Below are 15,072 nucleotides of genomic sequence, written 5' to 3'. Positions count from 1 at the left end.
AGAAAGAAAGAAAAGAAAAGAAAAGAAAAGAAAAGAAAAGAAAAGAAAAGAAAAGAAAAGAAAAGAAAAGAAAAGAAAAGAAAAGAAAAGAAAAGAAAAAAGTCCATTCTGGTAAACTTTGTTAATGAAACCACTTCTAAGGTGGCTAAATATTTCTGTGTCCTGGCAGGCACCAACACTACAGTTAATCAGGTTAGTCATTACAGAAAACTATGTACTTAAGTTTGTATATCAGAGGCTTCCGGCGTATGCCGTAAATGTTTCGTCATTAGTAGAATGCTGGTTTGGCCATGCCATGCACACCTGGAGGTCCTCATGTTCCAAGTGCTGTTCTTACCTTCCTGTTGTTTTTCAGATATGCATCCTCTGTAAAAGATGGCTCCCAGTACTTTGTGCTTCTCATTGTGACGGACGGCGTCATCTCAGATATGGCTCAAACTAAAGAATCCATAGTTAATGTGAGTAGGGCCAGGGTATCTGGCTTCACGACAGCACAGTATCACGTGGGTTGAGAGTGGAATCTATTTTAGTTGACGTCATGGAGAAACAGAATGGCCACAGCATTGCCAATGATGCCATTCTTAACTTATCCAGAAACAATCCCACATTTATACCAGTGCTGCATGAGGACCAGAGAGCAGAGGTTACCTTCACTGATAAGATTACTTGGTTTTTAAGCAATAGCCTGGTTTGTACTCATATACACTCTTAAGACTAGGACCTATCATGTCTTAACATTCCGGCTCCGTGAAAATGATGACAATCTTTCCTTCTACACTTGGTTTAATGTCATCCTGTGCATCACAATCCCAGTTGTGTTTTGTTTATTAGTGATGCTATCATCTTCTTTTGAAAATTAGGTATAAACTCTATGCTTACCAGATGACAGATCTTAGTGCTAAATTATATCCGTTTGCCAATCTTTTCTATGCCTTAGATTGGCATTGTTTGGAATAGAGTCATATTTAATTAGAAATGATTTGGATAGGTGACTGCCTGTCAGGCCTCACAGTTTTAGTAATGGGGAAATATAGTATTAGTTATTTAGTAGGAGAAAAATATTAAGTATTTTTCTACATGAGTACACGTTAGGGAATACTTTTTTTGCCTATGCTTATGATGAATTTTCTGTTTCCTTTCTAGTTAGTACTATAAGTTTGCACTTTAGTATACTGACTTAAATAACTCATAATTAGCTAAAAAGAGGCACAGCACTAAGAGAGAGTTGTCTGTAGTTCATCGACTTTCCAGCACGAGGTGGTCCCCCTGAGTGCACTGTGCTTCTGTTACTGATTCTAACTGTTGAATTTTTTTAAGAATAACATTTATATGTATTTATTTTTGTATATGCGTATGTGTATGGACAGGAGGTTAGAGGGCAACTTGAAGAAGTCAGTCCTCTCCTTCTCTCATGAGTCCCTGGGTTCATCAACCCATCAGGTTCTGGAGTAAGAGCCTTTACGACTGAGCCATCTCTCCAGCCCCATCTCACGACCTCAAACAGAATATAATTTAAGTACTTTATATGATGAAAACCATGTGGCAACATCAAATACTCCGGCTCAACAGTTCATAGATCTTTAATGCGTGAATGAGTACTGTTCGACATAGCTTAGTTACTGTTTGTTTGCACTTGCTAATTCACTGTAAGAGTTAGTTCTGATAATAACTCACTATGATAATTACTTCGGATAACAATTTGAATGTGTCATTAAGAACTGTCTTAATGAACATCTGTGAAAATGTCAGAAAATCAGGAGATGATTTTCTTTTTTTAAGTTCTTTTAAAAATAAAATATTAGTACTTCAAGGACTTGCAAATAAAAAGTAAAATTAGCCAGATTCAGAAGTCCGCAGACATGTTTATACACGTTTTTCTTTTTTTCTTAAGAACTAAATGTCTTAATTAAAATCTAATTGTGGCTTTCCTCCTAAAGGCCTCAAAGCTTCCCATGTCAATAATAATAGTAGGTGTGGGACCTGCAGAATTTGATGGTAAGTAGCAAGATTTCAGTGGTATTCTTGTACCATTACACTTCTGTCAGCTTGACCTGTGTAAAAGAGTGTGACTGCATTTATATAGAATGTTCTTTTAGGTATAAATATAGCTCAACTCGAATTAAGAACTGCCATTGGGTAAGACAACCCTCTCTCGTTTATACATTAATTGAACATTCACCTCTGGCCTTTTATCAGAGTTTGTACCTCAAAATCCTATGTGAGACTGACAGAGTAATAAATTGAGATTTGGTTCCTAAGGCAAAGAGCACTCTGGGGAAGCACATTTCGTGGGCAAAGTGTCGACAGCCTTTAAAGAACAGTGATAAATTAATGAATCGTTATGTTGCAAGCAGAAATATTAACATGCGCACAATATGCTAATTGAATGTGATTCCAGCCTCTGGCTAGTTGATAGAATTATCTTTATAAACAAAGCAATCCACCATGGGAGAGAACCGTCCAGAAGCAGTGATTTGATTATATGGACGGATACTGGACAAGCTGGCTGAGGCTCAGCCTTTCAAAGGCCAGTTAAGCTACAGCCTTTTCTGTAACTAGTGACCTGAGCAAACATCTCTAAAGATGGTTTGTTACTGGTCACCTGGCTAATTCCCTTTAGGGGACACTATGGAACTGTAATTGGTCGGCAGCATTAGCATCTATATGGTTAGTTATATTTACTAAGAGTGGCCACTTATTTAGCTTGAGACTTGGTCTTCCTATTTCTAAAGCCCAAGTCTTTTAGTCCTGACTGCTGCTGGGTCTGCTACTTTTTGCTCTGGTCATTCACATCTGACTAGACATGCACGGCCTCTTTAGAGTTGCAAAGGCTATGACATCGTCTTCATGCTTTGACTCATGATAATCTGCATTGGCCAGTGATGGCAGATTGTGATTCCCAATATCCACCAACTGCAAGCTAAAATAGCGGACAGGTTCTCCTCTGGCATGTGTTGCTCAGTCTTGTAATGGTGTATCTACCACTCACGGGTACGTGGCAGTCTGCCAGACCTGATGGAGGTCTCATTGGTCAGCTTTTGTTAAAAACAGTTGGCCAAGCAATGTCTCGATCTCATTGAAACATTTTTCATGCTAAAATAGAAACTAGGTGTTGCAGGACCCTAACTCCACTGATACAAGCATGCAAAGCCACTGGCCCTTGCTGGTTTCAATTTCTGTCCATGTCCTTTCCTGTAGATTGGCACAGTAGTACTTGGGCACTACCCTCACTCCAAATCCAAAGCTACTTCTTGTCCCTATTTGATCCCAGTAAATTTGTAGGGGACCGGGAAGTGCTAAGTCATCACTTCTCTACTCGATCTCCAGAACTAACTAAAGGAAAATACAGAGGAATTAGTCAGACCAACCGGTTAAAGAATACATTTCAACCTGTAGATAAGAACAGACTTGCCATCGTTTGATGGCTCCGACTCTCTTCCTAAGCTTCCCTGCTAAGTTTCTTTGGAGCATTAACTGCCCTGAAACACTGTATTTCCTCAGAGACAAGCCGTCCCTGCTCTGAGAGGCAGATGTCCCTTGGAGTCCAGCAACATTCTGGGGAGTAGTCGTAGTGCCTCAAGGATGCATGAGAGAAGTCTGTAGACAGAAAAGGAGCGTGGCTTCTTGCTAGACTCTCCCAACTCATAGAAATCAGAGTGCCATTATTCTCTGAAAAATATCAGTATGGAGTTGGGGTCCCGAAACACCTAGTTTCTATTTTAGCATGGAAAAAGTTTCAGTGAGATCGAGACATTGCCTGGCCAACTGTTTTTAAAGAGCATACCTAGGAATAAGGCACTGGCCATATTGTTGGTAGAACACACCTTTTAGAAAATTAAGGAATATACTATGTATACAGGCAAATCTGTTAATCATAATTACTAGTAAGGCTTCAGCCAAAACATTGACTCATAAACATTATGTAAAAAGACAAACTGAAAACAATGTTTTCCAACCTAAATTCATTGCAGGGACTGGAGCAAAGAGTGCCATTGAGGATGGGGTTCTAACTGAGTGGCGCCCTAATTTGAGGGGCCTCTTTGGAGTCTGCTGATTGTTCTGTGTGGGCAAAATGAACTTTCAGTAATAGAATTACACTTTAAGCTCAAGCCAGTTCACTCATACAATTAATTATTTAGAGAATTCTCACATCCAACTTAATAAACTCTGGGAAATGTTTATAATTGCAGCATCAGACACCAGCAGCTGCTCTCTTTGGACAGTGTTTGTGAATACCAGCTGTGGCAGCCAACGTTGAAATCATTTCTCAACTAACAGAATTATTGTCCTTCACACAAACCATATTTTAGTCGGGACCCGAATAAATGCCACTTTTTTCTTTTGCAGTTATCTATAAAGTAAACCCTGGGCAGTGTGGGCTTGAAATGTCAGCAAGAATGAGGTTCAATGTGAAGATCATAATCGTGGCTGTTTCTTAAATTAGAAAAACATTAAAATGGATGGATCAGCACCACAAGCCCATTCAGTCATTTAGGCACAAACCCATGTTTAGATTCTGTAGGATGGTAAGCAGGATGGGAAGACAGGATCAGAGAGTGCTCCCCAATGCACTGACTCCTCTCACTTCCAGAGGCCATGACATCTGGCTGTTTGGAGAAAACTGTTAAAAAAAAAAATGAAGATTGCAGCCACTTCCCTGTTAACTTCATGGGGTGCGCTATTGCACACATATATAGTGATTTCCTAGTTTACATGGTTCTACTTTACTACATTGTATTCAATTAATGACTGTATTTCTTTTTCAAGCAATGGTTGAATTGGATGGAGATGATGTAAGAGTTTCCTCCAGAGGGAAATATGCTGAAAGAGATATTGTACAGGTAAGAACTTAAATAAACATTATTGGTCTCCTTGGTTGTGAAGAACCCATGTCTACCTGATATATAAAGAAGCAACAGGAATTGCAATTAGGTGTGCTGGCTTCTGTTAGTTGAGTTGGTTCCTTCTCTATGAGGTATACGTTAAATAACCAGTGCTTTTCACTTAAGTAAAATTGCTCTTTCCTTTGTCTCAGGCTCACTATTTGTAGAGTACAGGTATCAATAATTATCTTTTCCTAATCTACTTTTACGAGAAATTTTCGTCATGGTCTTTAGTAAAACAGGAAGCTATAAATATATTCGTCTTCGCGTAGATGGACCATTTAAAAACATGATATATGCAAAAATAAACTGTTTCATAAAACATTTAAAAATTATAGCCATTGTTAGAATTTTCTCAGATTATGGTTGGAAAAATGAAAATGTGTGTGTTAAAACTATATATAAAAATGAGCTGAACATAAATGTATTTATGACACATGGCATACAAATGATATATAATCTACAAATTTTACATGAAAAAAAAATGTTGGAGAAAAAAATACTAAATACTGCCTGCTGATTGGGAAGTAAGAAGAAAAAAACAATCAGTTAAAAACTGTCACTGAAAGAAGGAATTTAATTCAACCAAATTTATGCATGCTTTTACTTAAGAGTGTGCATCTCTTAAGATGCAAAAGAGGAGGAATTTTGTGATATATACCTTTTTGAGTAGCCAACAGTTAAAAGTCTCAGTACCATTTAAGGATGTGATATACACATTTTATGGGCACAAACAATGGGCATCAGTATTATTTCTAAATAATTTCCTGTATACTTACTGCTAATGTAACTACTGTAAAAAAGAAAAAAAAAAAAAAAAAGAAGAAGAATTTGGCACCCTACAGAATTGGGTGCAAATTCTAACTTGTGATAACTTGGGCAAACTAAGTTTCTATGTTCTGAGAGATAAGCTGCCTTGTGAAGTGAAGCAAGACAATCTACATAAATTATGTCCCTGAAGTCCATCCAGGAGTACCAACTAAATTTAGGATGACTATGGAGAGAAAAAATGCCATAAGTTGATAAGTAAAAGGACCATGCTGTCTCTCTGTGATAGAGGACTTGCGTGCTAAACTCTATTGAGCTTGATTTCCAGCAATACAATAATGAAATAATAATAATACTAATTATTAGCAATACTAATTTGAAATACCAATACCAAAAGGATTTTAAATTACTCCTCCGAAATCAATAAAATTACATCTTAACAGAGAGACGATTTCACAATTATTGTTCTAAGAGATGAATAAATATGATTTAAACTTCTCTACAAGGCATAATGTAAAAAGCACAAACACATATAGTAGATGATCCAGCCCAAAGTACCTCAGGAAGAGGCCGTGGGGATGCCATCTATTTAAGTGGATCATGGTGCTCATCTCCAAAATTAGACACATAATTATTCGCCTTAACCTCATCATCATAATTATGGGTCCAAGTTATTTTACTTTACCTAAGAGCTCCACATAATGTCCAGCCTACACTTTCCAAAAAAAAAAAAAAAATCAAATCACTGAAGGGAAACTTATCTGCGAAGGACTTCAGGATGTGCTCTGTTGCCATGACAATGCTTCTTTATAAAATCAACAAGGGAATCTCATAGCTTGTTCCATCCAAATGAATGCTTAAGAGAAGCAACACAGCATTATCCCTGAGGAATCAAGGTTGCTCACCTCACCAAAACTTCTTTTTAAAGGACCATTACATTATGCTGTTACCACAAAACCATACCTATTGACATTTGTGAAAATAAGAACTGCCGTGTCTCTCAATAGACTGATGGCAAGGGGACATATACTGACTGAGATTGGGGCCCAAGGGTCCATGAAAGCTGCTCTTCTAAGCTCTTCTGTTGTCTGCCGAGTCCAAGCTTTTTTGTCTTTGATCTTCTCTGAGGTTGTAGCACGCATAATACTCTGTGTCCCATTGGCCTAAGTTCACTCAAATACAAGTTACCGTATATAGAGAAATATCCTCTTCTTGAAAGTCCTAGTTTCTGAGGCAAGTCTATCATGCCTGTGGCACTGGGATTTCCAGAGAATTCAATCAAACACACCTTGGAGAGACAGGGAAACACTCAAGATTTGCCACATTAAACCCCTATCGTAAGGATGAAGGAGTCTTAGAGATACTAAACAAGAAATTGACATGTACCACGGAATTAGGAGCCTCCCCCCCCACTGGGGGGGGCACATCCTTTCTTACATCTCTGAATAAGGAGGGGCTTTATATACTCTTCTAATTTCACAGAGAAGTTCCTAAATTCATCCTTGTAAGATGTGAGCAACGTGGCCATGTACATTCCCATCATACCCATGAGTCATCTCTCCTTACCACTTTGAATCACATTAGGGGTCTGCCATCAAAGGTCTTCATGCTCTGCTGAAATATTTGTAGATTAGTTACTAACATTAGTTACTTATCCTTCGGCGTTGCAGACAGTAGGATAGTATTTTGTATCTTCCATTGTTCAAAAACAACAACAACAACAACAACAAAAAAAAAAAACCACAAGTCCGACAAGCCAGTAAAATAGCATCAGAAGACAAATTAAGTGCTGTGTAGGCTCTGGTTTTCTCGCAATCCCTTTTACTCTTTAGCTAATCAAGTTATCAGCTATGTTACTAATAAATCCTCAGGTTTCCCCAGGTTGGGAAATTGAAAGCTGTGTCTTACAGGATGTAGGTGACATTCCGCTGGAAGCTGGGGTTAGTAGTTTGAGCTTTTCTTACATTGTTAGTTAATATGCAGCTTCTGCATTTGCACAGAATGATATCTGAGTCTGTTACATGCTCTGTGTGCTAGGCAGGCTAAGACCCGCAGCATTTCATCATTGACCCCTTAGTTAACATTATGACAGACACTTGATTACTGTTTTTTTTTTTTTTAAGTAAATCTCAGTTCAGTTATTTCTTGCCCGTAATCCCCAGCTAATGAGAAGTGAAAGCCAGGAACTAGACACAGTCCTAAAATGTCTTAGACAACTCTTCACAGGTCATCTGAGCCACATAAACAGCTCCACAGCCTGACCTCAGTTTTCCTCTTTTGCTAAACACACTCAAAACCACATTCTATCTGTCATTGCAGTACATATTTTCCCAGTGCTTCCTTCTAGTCTACCTTGTCATTTACCTGGGTCACTTTTCACTGGTGCAGGCAGAAGTCCTCTGCCTTGAATTGTGTCCCTCCCACTTTCTTTCACTCCACTCCCTTCCATATAAAACAACTATGATCCAAGAGGGAGAGTTAAGTAAGCCCCACAGTTATTTTGGCTAATAAATCAAGTTCTGATTCCGAGGCTTGCCTTCTATTATAATATATCTCTCTACATAAGTTTAAAATTCTAAAGATGATCAGCTATCTTTCCACATAACTATAGAACATGACATGTGAGAGTCAGAGCTAACAATGACTGGTGCTGGCCACTGTGATTCGGCCTTGCTAAGTTAAGCTTTCTAAGCTTCAGCTTCCTCTTCAGTCAAATCAAAATAACGATAAAGCCCCTGCGAAATTAAACAAGATAGGACATTTATTCCCTTAGCAGAAAACATCTCATGGCTCAGTACCAGTGCACTGATAGCAGTGCATGTACTTGTCAGTAACCATACTGGCACCATGTGATGGGAAGACATTTTGTGTGTCTTTATTTTATAGTAGCTATCCTTTGATTTGACTGTCTTATGTATAATTATATCCCATTTACCAGAAGACTCAATCTTGTATTTTCAAGATGAGTTCCTATGGTGCTTATTTCCATAGGTCAGTATATGCAAAGGGTGCTTGTTGTGCTACGGCTTGGCCCTTGCATTTAATGCAGTGCTATTCTTCTTGGCTACATGCAACTGCTGGCCAGCCTATCATTTCCTTTGAAAAAAATTTAAATTATATTTTCCATTAAAAGGAACATAATAGCCTTGAAGTCTTAGACTTGAAAACTCACTAATGGAGTTCTGCACTGTAGAGAAATCAAACACAATTGAGTAGACAGTAACTAAAAGCCAATTTGCCCGAACACAAATTTGTTTTCATAGATAGACAGACAAAACCATCCATCAGAGCGGCCATAAAGAATGTCCCTTTACTCTGGAGCCACTACATAGGGGAAGAGTTGAAAGGAAGACGTGGAACTCCACACATACTGAGCAGAATACGTCCCCTGTGTTCGCTATTACTAGGTTAAGTCAGCACACTATGGATAGTGCTGCCTGATGGACCATCTAGAGACTGCCATATCCAGGGATCCATCCCATAATCAGCCTCCAAACGCTGACATCATTGCATACACTAGCAAGATTTTGCTGAAAGGACCCTGATATAGCTGTCTCTTGTGAGACTATGCCGGGGCCTAGCAAACACAGAAGTGGATGCTCACAGTCAACTATTGGATGGATCACAGGGCCCCCAATGGAGGAGCTAGAGAAAGTACCCAAGGAGCTAAAGGGATCTGCAATGCTATAGGTGGAACAACAATATGAACTAACCAGTACCCCNGAGCTCTTGACTCTAGCTGCATATGTATCAAAAGATGGCCTAGTTGGCCATCACTGGAAAGAGAGGCCCATTGGACTTGCAAACTTTATATGCCCCAGTACAGGGGGATGCCAGGGCCAAAAAGTGGGAGTGGATGGGTAGGGGAGTTGGGGGGGAGAGGGTATGGGGGACTTTTGGGATAGCATTGGAAATGTAAATGAGGAAAATACCTAATTAAAAAAAAAAAAGGAGTCCGAGTTCAGAGATGACAGAGCGCCTTCACCATATGTGGGGACTGGTTTTTTTTTTTTTTTTTGCTTTATTATTTGCTTTATTATTTTTTTTAACCAAATGTCCCTCGCTGCAGTGTTCAGAAATGAGAGATTAAATAACAGAAGAGAGGGTGATCTGAGTGGTAAATTGTCAGGGTAGGAGGATAGGTGCAAAACAGCTAAAGGATATTTTGCCCTGAGAACTGTCAAGTTGATTTGACAAGAGGTAGTGACAGTGGGGAGTTGTTGGCATTTCCCTGCTGGCTGATAGTGTACCTGGCCACAAGACTGAGAACAGATGCCCTTTGGGGAAACACTTAGATAATTCAGGATTAGCAAGTAGAAAGTTCTCATACTTTTGCCCTACTCTCAACATACTTCTGTTATGAGTAAAAACCTGTTGGTAACATTGACTTTCTCTGATAGGGCTCTCCGCTGGGGCTCAGGTGGCATGTCAAAGAGTTAGAAGTGATGGATACCTCCTCCAGGGATAAGCATCCTAGGTTTATTTGGTTGTTGTTTTATTCATTGTATATCAACAGGCACAGAAGAGAAGAAGAACTCTAGGTATGGTGATTTTATTATTCTGATAGTTCTAGAATAGAACAAGACTCTCAAAAAGAAGCTGAAGTAAAAGAGCCTAAGAAAATACAGAAGAAGCTGGTATAAGACACACAAAACCGTTTGTTTGCATGCTCAGGAAAACACAAAACTGGAAGTCAAAATACATATGGAAAGGACCTGTAGAGGGGTGTGTGTGTGTGTGTGTGTGTGATTATAAAAATTAAAAGGATAAAATTAAAAGAAAAAAGCACCGACATAATATTATGAAACAAAGAACCAGCAAAGATACCTTTGAGCCCATTTTCTGTGGGCCATCTATTGCTGGGCACACAGCCCATTCTTAAGCATATTTTGTTTTCCCAATGAGACTCCCTCGGGGAAGACAATATTTTTGTTTGCGAGGTTATCAGTTAAGGATAGCTTCTAGATTAAGGATGGAAGCCTTTGTCCACGGCTTCTTTCTGCTCTAGGACACCACCTGGTGTTGACCCGTGCAAGCCCGTGCATATGTCAGCAGTCTCTAAGTTCATGAGGGGAGGTAAGGAGGAATGGGGGGGGTGGTGGTGGAGGAGGAGCAGAGAGAGAGAGAGAACCCAGCAATCAGGATACATTGTATGGGGGGGGGAGTACATTTTCAATAAAATAGAAATAGAAAGACAATACCAATAGAGCATGTGGTGAATTAAGTTGCATGCATAGCTATACATACATAACAAATAGAGCGTGCACAAGAAAGCCCATGCCAATGAAAACATATTTTTATCTTTAAAGGGAGAGAGAGAGAGATGCAGAGAGAGGGGGGGGAAGAGAAAGACAGAAAGAAAGAAAGAAATCTATCTTACAGTGCTTGCTAAAAAGCTTAAAACTTTTTTAATTAAAAAATTAAATTCTGTGAATTATTGATTTAGATTAAATGAAAGAAAAAAACAGAGCTAACGTTGTTTTTTACACCTTTAAGTTTTTGTTTACACCATCATTTTGCCTTTAGTGAAGTGATGTGACTTTGCAAAAGTCATGCCCTCCCATTCTCCCCGACCTGAAGAAGGTTGTACCCACTGTGAGCTCTCTCCTGTCCTGGCTTAGCCTTCCGGGGTGAGCGATTCCCTTCTGTCTATCACATGTCTGACAGCTGAGGAAGAGGTTTGGAGGAGCAGAGTAAAAGTGATTATCTTCACTCCCATCAAAATTACACCTGCTCTTTAGTTTCCTATAAGTTTAACTTGCTTTCTTTGTAGCAGCTGGATTGTTTTAAGTGTACAAATAACAGTCGTATTCTTAAAGTACATTTTGAATAACAGCTTCCACGCAAAGCAAGTTTTCACAATAAGTTTGTCACAGTTACATTACAATATGAAAAAGGAATGTTCTTGGTGTCTCTGGAAGAAATACATTTATATAAACTTTCAAATACTATATGCAGAAATTATTCTATATCCTAAATTAATGTCTTCCCTCTTCATTTTATTTCAAGGCCGAATGATTAATGTGCTTATAAACTAGCCACATCCTGAATTATTTCAATCGTTTCCAAGTTGCTTCAAGAATTATTCCTTATAGAGAAATTGAACTGTTATGCTCAGCAATGCTGTGTTTATTAACTAAGTTACTGTTCCAAATGACAATGGACCCAGACAGTCTCTTGGCAGAGCACATGGGGAAGAGCTGATAAAGACCGCTGTGTAATTGCTAGATAAAGGCAAAGCAGCGACCTTTAAATATGAAAATAATTATAGCATTTCAATAAGAACGATTCCAACTTCTCACGCTGAGATCTTTTGCTTTCCCAAATAACACATATATAGCAAACATATACTGCCTCTGTGTACAGGGATCCAAGTTCCCATCATAGGTACTATGTGTTTTTCCTGTTTAATAGTCCTGGTGTGATGTTCTCATAACAATTAAAAATACCGTGTTTAGGACTCCTTAATCATGCGAGCTATTTTCTATGTGGAAAGGTATAAGATTTGTTCCATGTTCTACATTAATTAACTTTTATATCAAAACTGTATTAAGCATGTACTAACACAACTTGACAGGAAAATAAGATCCATAAAGGTTAAATGCCCCCTGGTGTTGGGCATCAGTTAGGAAGTACCCCCAAAGAATGACACAAGAGCCAACAGGGAGAGAATTGCATCCCCTTTGCTAAAGCACACATTATGAAGATGAGATAATGATTGCTGTAATAGTCAGCTGTAGTGACAAATATATTTTAAAGGTAGGATGTGTATCATTCGTACTGTTACTCGGGGCATTTGTGATTCTCCTTGTTGCTATGACAAAATACTCAGACAAAAAGCAAGTATGAGGAGGAGAGGATGCATTTGGCTTATAGTTTAGGTCACTTTCATCACTGATGGAAGCCGGGCAAGGAATCCAAGTAGGGATTCTGCCTGCTGGCTCAGTGTTGGGGGTCACTCAGTTAGCTTTCCCCTACAGCCTAGGAATGAATGGTACCGCCCACAGCGGGATGGGTCCATCCACATTCATCATCAATCAAGAAATTCCTTTACAGACATGGCCGAGGGCCAATCTTATTTGGGAAATCCTTCATCTGAGACTCCCTCAGATAGCTCTAGGTTGAGTCAAGTTGGCTGCTGAAACTGAATGTAAGCCAGGGGTGGTAATGCACACCTGATATCCCAATACTGTCTGAAGCACCAGGACATGATCAAGAATTTGAAGCCATATTTAGGCGACATAGTGAGATCCTGTCTCGAAAACCACTCATAAAAATGAAATATTTTTAAAAAATTGTATGTGCTGATCTTGTATCTGTCACATTAATAGCTGAATGAAGGTTGTGGAGTAAATTTTTTTCCCCTCTGTTCTAGTTTGTGCCATTCAGGGATTATATTGACAGAAGTGGAAACCACATACTCAGCATGGCGAGACTGGCCAAAGATGTCTTAGCTGAGATTCCCGAGCAGTTCCTTTCCTACATGAGAGCCAGAGGAATCAAGCCATCACCCGCGCCCCCGCCGTACACCCCTCCTACACACGTGCTGCAGACGCAAATATGACCACGCCCAGATGCTGATGTCCCTCACACGCCAGTCGGAACTGCGAAGCCTGTGCTTTGATCCTGGTGCTCTGCTTTGAACCAGGGAATGAGACACTTTCTCAGTTTGGTTTCAGCAGTCCTGGAAAATGTGCTTTCTTGGATCCAAAATTACTTCTCTTCCTAAACCAAAACTGTAAATAGGGTTGTTGCATGAGCAACCGGGAAATTGTTTAAGATGCTTGAAGCAAAGTAGAGATGTCTTCTCTAATTTTTGAATATTTTTGTTTTTTTTTTTTTTGTTCTCGACGGAATAGTAAATTTCCAATGTATTATTGGGAAAAAGCACAAGCTACATTTTTAACACAAATGTTGTCCTTGACTGCTACATATATAGGCCAGCAGTCTCTGTGTCGATGTTTACACGTTAGTACTTTTTAAATTTCAATACTTTTATAACTGTTCTTAAGAGTAAGTTTTAAATATTGAATCCTTTGTCTTCTAAATTGCAATAGCTATAATCACAGGAGCAATATCTCTTTGAATGACTGTCTGGACATTCATGGTATGAATAAGGGAAGAGAAGGGGGTAGAATCTACTTAGTGATTTATATCCGTTTTGGCCAACAGTGGGAGTTTCAATTTATAAACAGATGTGGCCCTGTAATATGCATTTTTTCATGGACTTTGGGTTTAAATTTAGACTGCAGTCAATTTACCTTTCAAATGCCAACTAGAAGCAATGAACAGGCAAACATCGTGAACTGTTAATGCACAGAATATACTTTGTATAAAAACCACCATCCTTATAACACTATGATTTAGTGTGCAAAAACAAGACTATATAACTCCAAACCATGTAGCAGGTGTATTGAACTTTGTATGAAGTTATATCCTGTCTAGATATTTTGATTCAAAGGGATACTGGCTCTCTTGCTTGGGATTTATATTCTCACCCTTCCATCTTGCCTTCACGGGTTGCACAGGCTGGAGTCTCTTGTGAATTCTCAGTTCAACGTACACAACCCTGTGACTTAGCACACAACACGTTTGTGAAATAAACTTATTCCTCTGCCCCAACCTGCCTGTTTGTGAAATAACCCATCCCTCTACCCTGACCTGCCTGCTCACAACCAATTCTAAATAGTTTTCAATGTACAGTTTTTATACGAATTACAGTTTTTGTGAAGTTACGTCTACATTTCTTTAGAACAAATGGCCTTAAATTCTCACAGAATTCCTGGAAATGATTGTGAATTGCCTTCAAAATACAGAAATGTGGATTTATTTGTTGTTCCTTTTTTTGTGTCAACAGTGTGACTGCTTTCTAACCTCTCTGCCTCCCCCTCTTTGCTACTTGGATTATTCCTATTGTGTGTGCTCTTGCCACAACTTGGCCTATGGTGACTTTTATAAGCATGAAACTGTTTTACTGGAGAATATGCATAATCCTCATAGCTAACAGAGTCACAGTTACATAACTGTGATATGAATTGTCCATTTTTAAGTACCTATTAAAACATTTAAAAGGATAGCTGCCTTATGTGTATTTCCTAGGAGTGACGGAGTCTCATCATTTCCTTCGCTGATCTTAAACATGGATGCTGGTCTATTTTATGAGCCAACAGATTTTATAAGTTTACCTTCATTCTTCAATCCAAAAGACAGTGTTAAATACATTCAATATTTGTTCCTTCTTGTCAAACATCAGTTATTGTCCTTGTACTGACAAGAGTGAGGGACTCTTGTCTAAATGATAATGCACTCACATACCACAGGACAGGATTCCAGGGGTAAGATGATCTCTGATGGATCATCCTCATGGCTGAGAAGAATAACTGGGTCTCCATGTAAGACTGGGAAAGTCTTGTGTCCTTGT

General features: G+C 39.0%; 1 protein-coding gene across 4 annotated transcripts in view; it reads left to right on the top strand.

The window, feature by feature from the left end:
- Cpne8 (copine 8) overlaps positions 1-14,725 on the top strand; it is a 187,679-nt gene extending 172,954 nt beyond the window's left edge. For 3 of the 4 annotated variants that reach the window (XM_021183655.2, XM_029469850.1, XM_029469852.1), the window contains 4 exons: positions 356-458; positions 1,938-1,995; positions 4,768-4,841; positions 13,027-14,696. In XM_021183655.2, coding sequence (XP_021039314.1) covers positions 356-458; positions 1,938-1,995; positions 4,768-4,841; positions 13,027-13,215 — 424 coding nt within the window. In that variant the 3' untranslated portion in view covers positions 13,216-14,696. Of the gene's footprint in view, positions 1-355; positions 459-1,937; positions 1,996-4,767; positions 4,842-13,026 lie in introns of all 4 variants that reach the window. The other variant, XM_029469851.1, reaches the window with a different exon arrangement.
- The last annotated feature ends 347 nt before the right edge of the window (positions 14,726-15,072 follow it).

This window comes from Mus caroli, chromosome 15 (genome assembly GCF_900094665.2).
Source record: "Mus caroli chromosome 15, CAROLI_EIJ_v1.1, whole genome shotgun sequence".
NCBI classification, from domain to species: Eukaryota; Metazoa; Chordata; class Mammalia; order Rodentia; family Muridae; genus Mus; species Mus caroli.
Note: the sequence above shows the minus strand (reverse complement) of the source record. Positions and strands in the feature narration are given on the sequence as shown.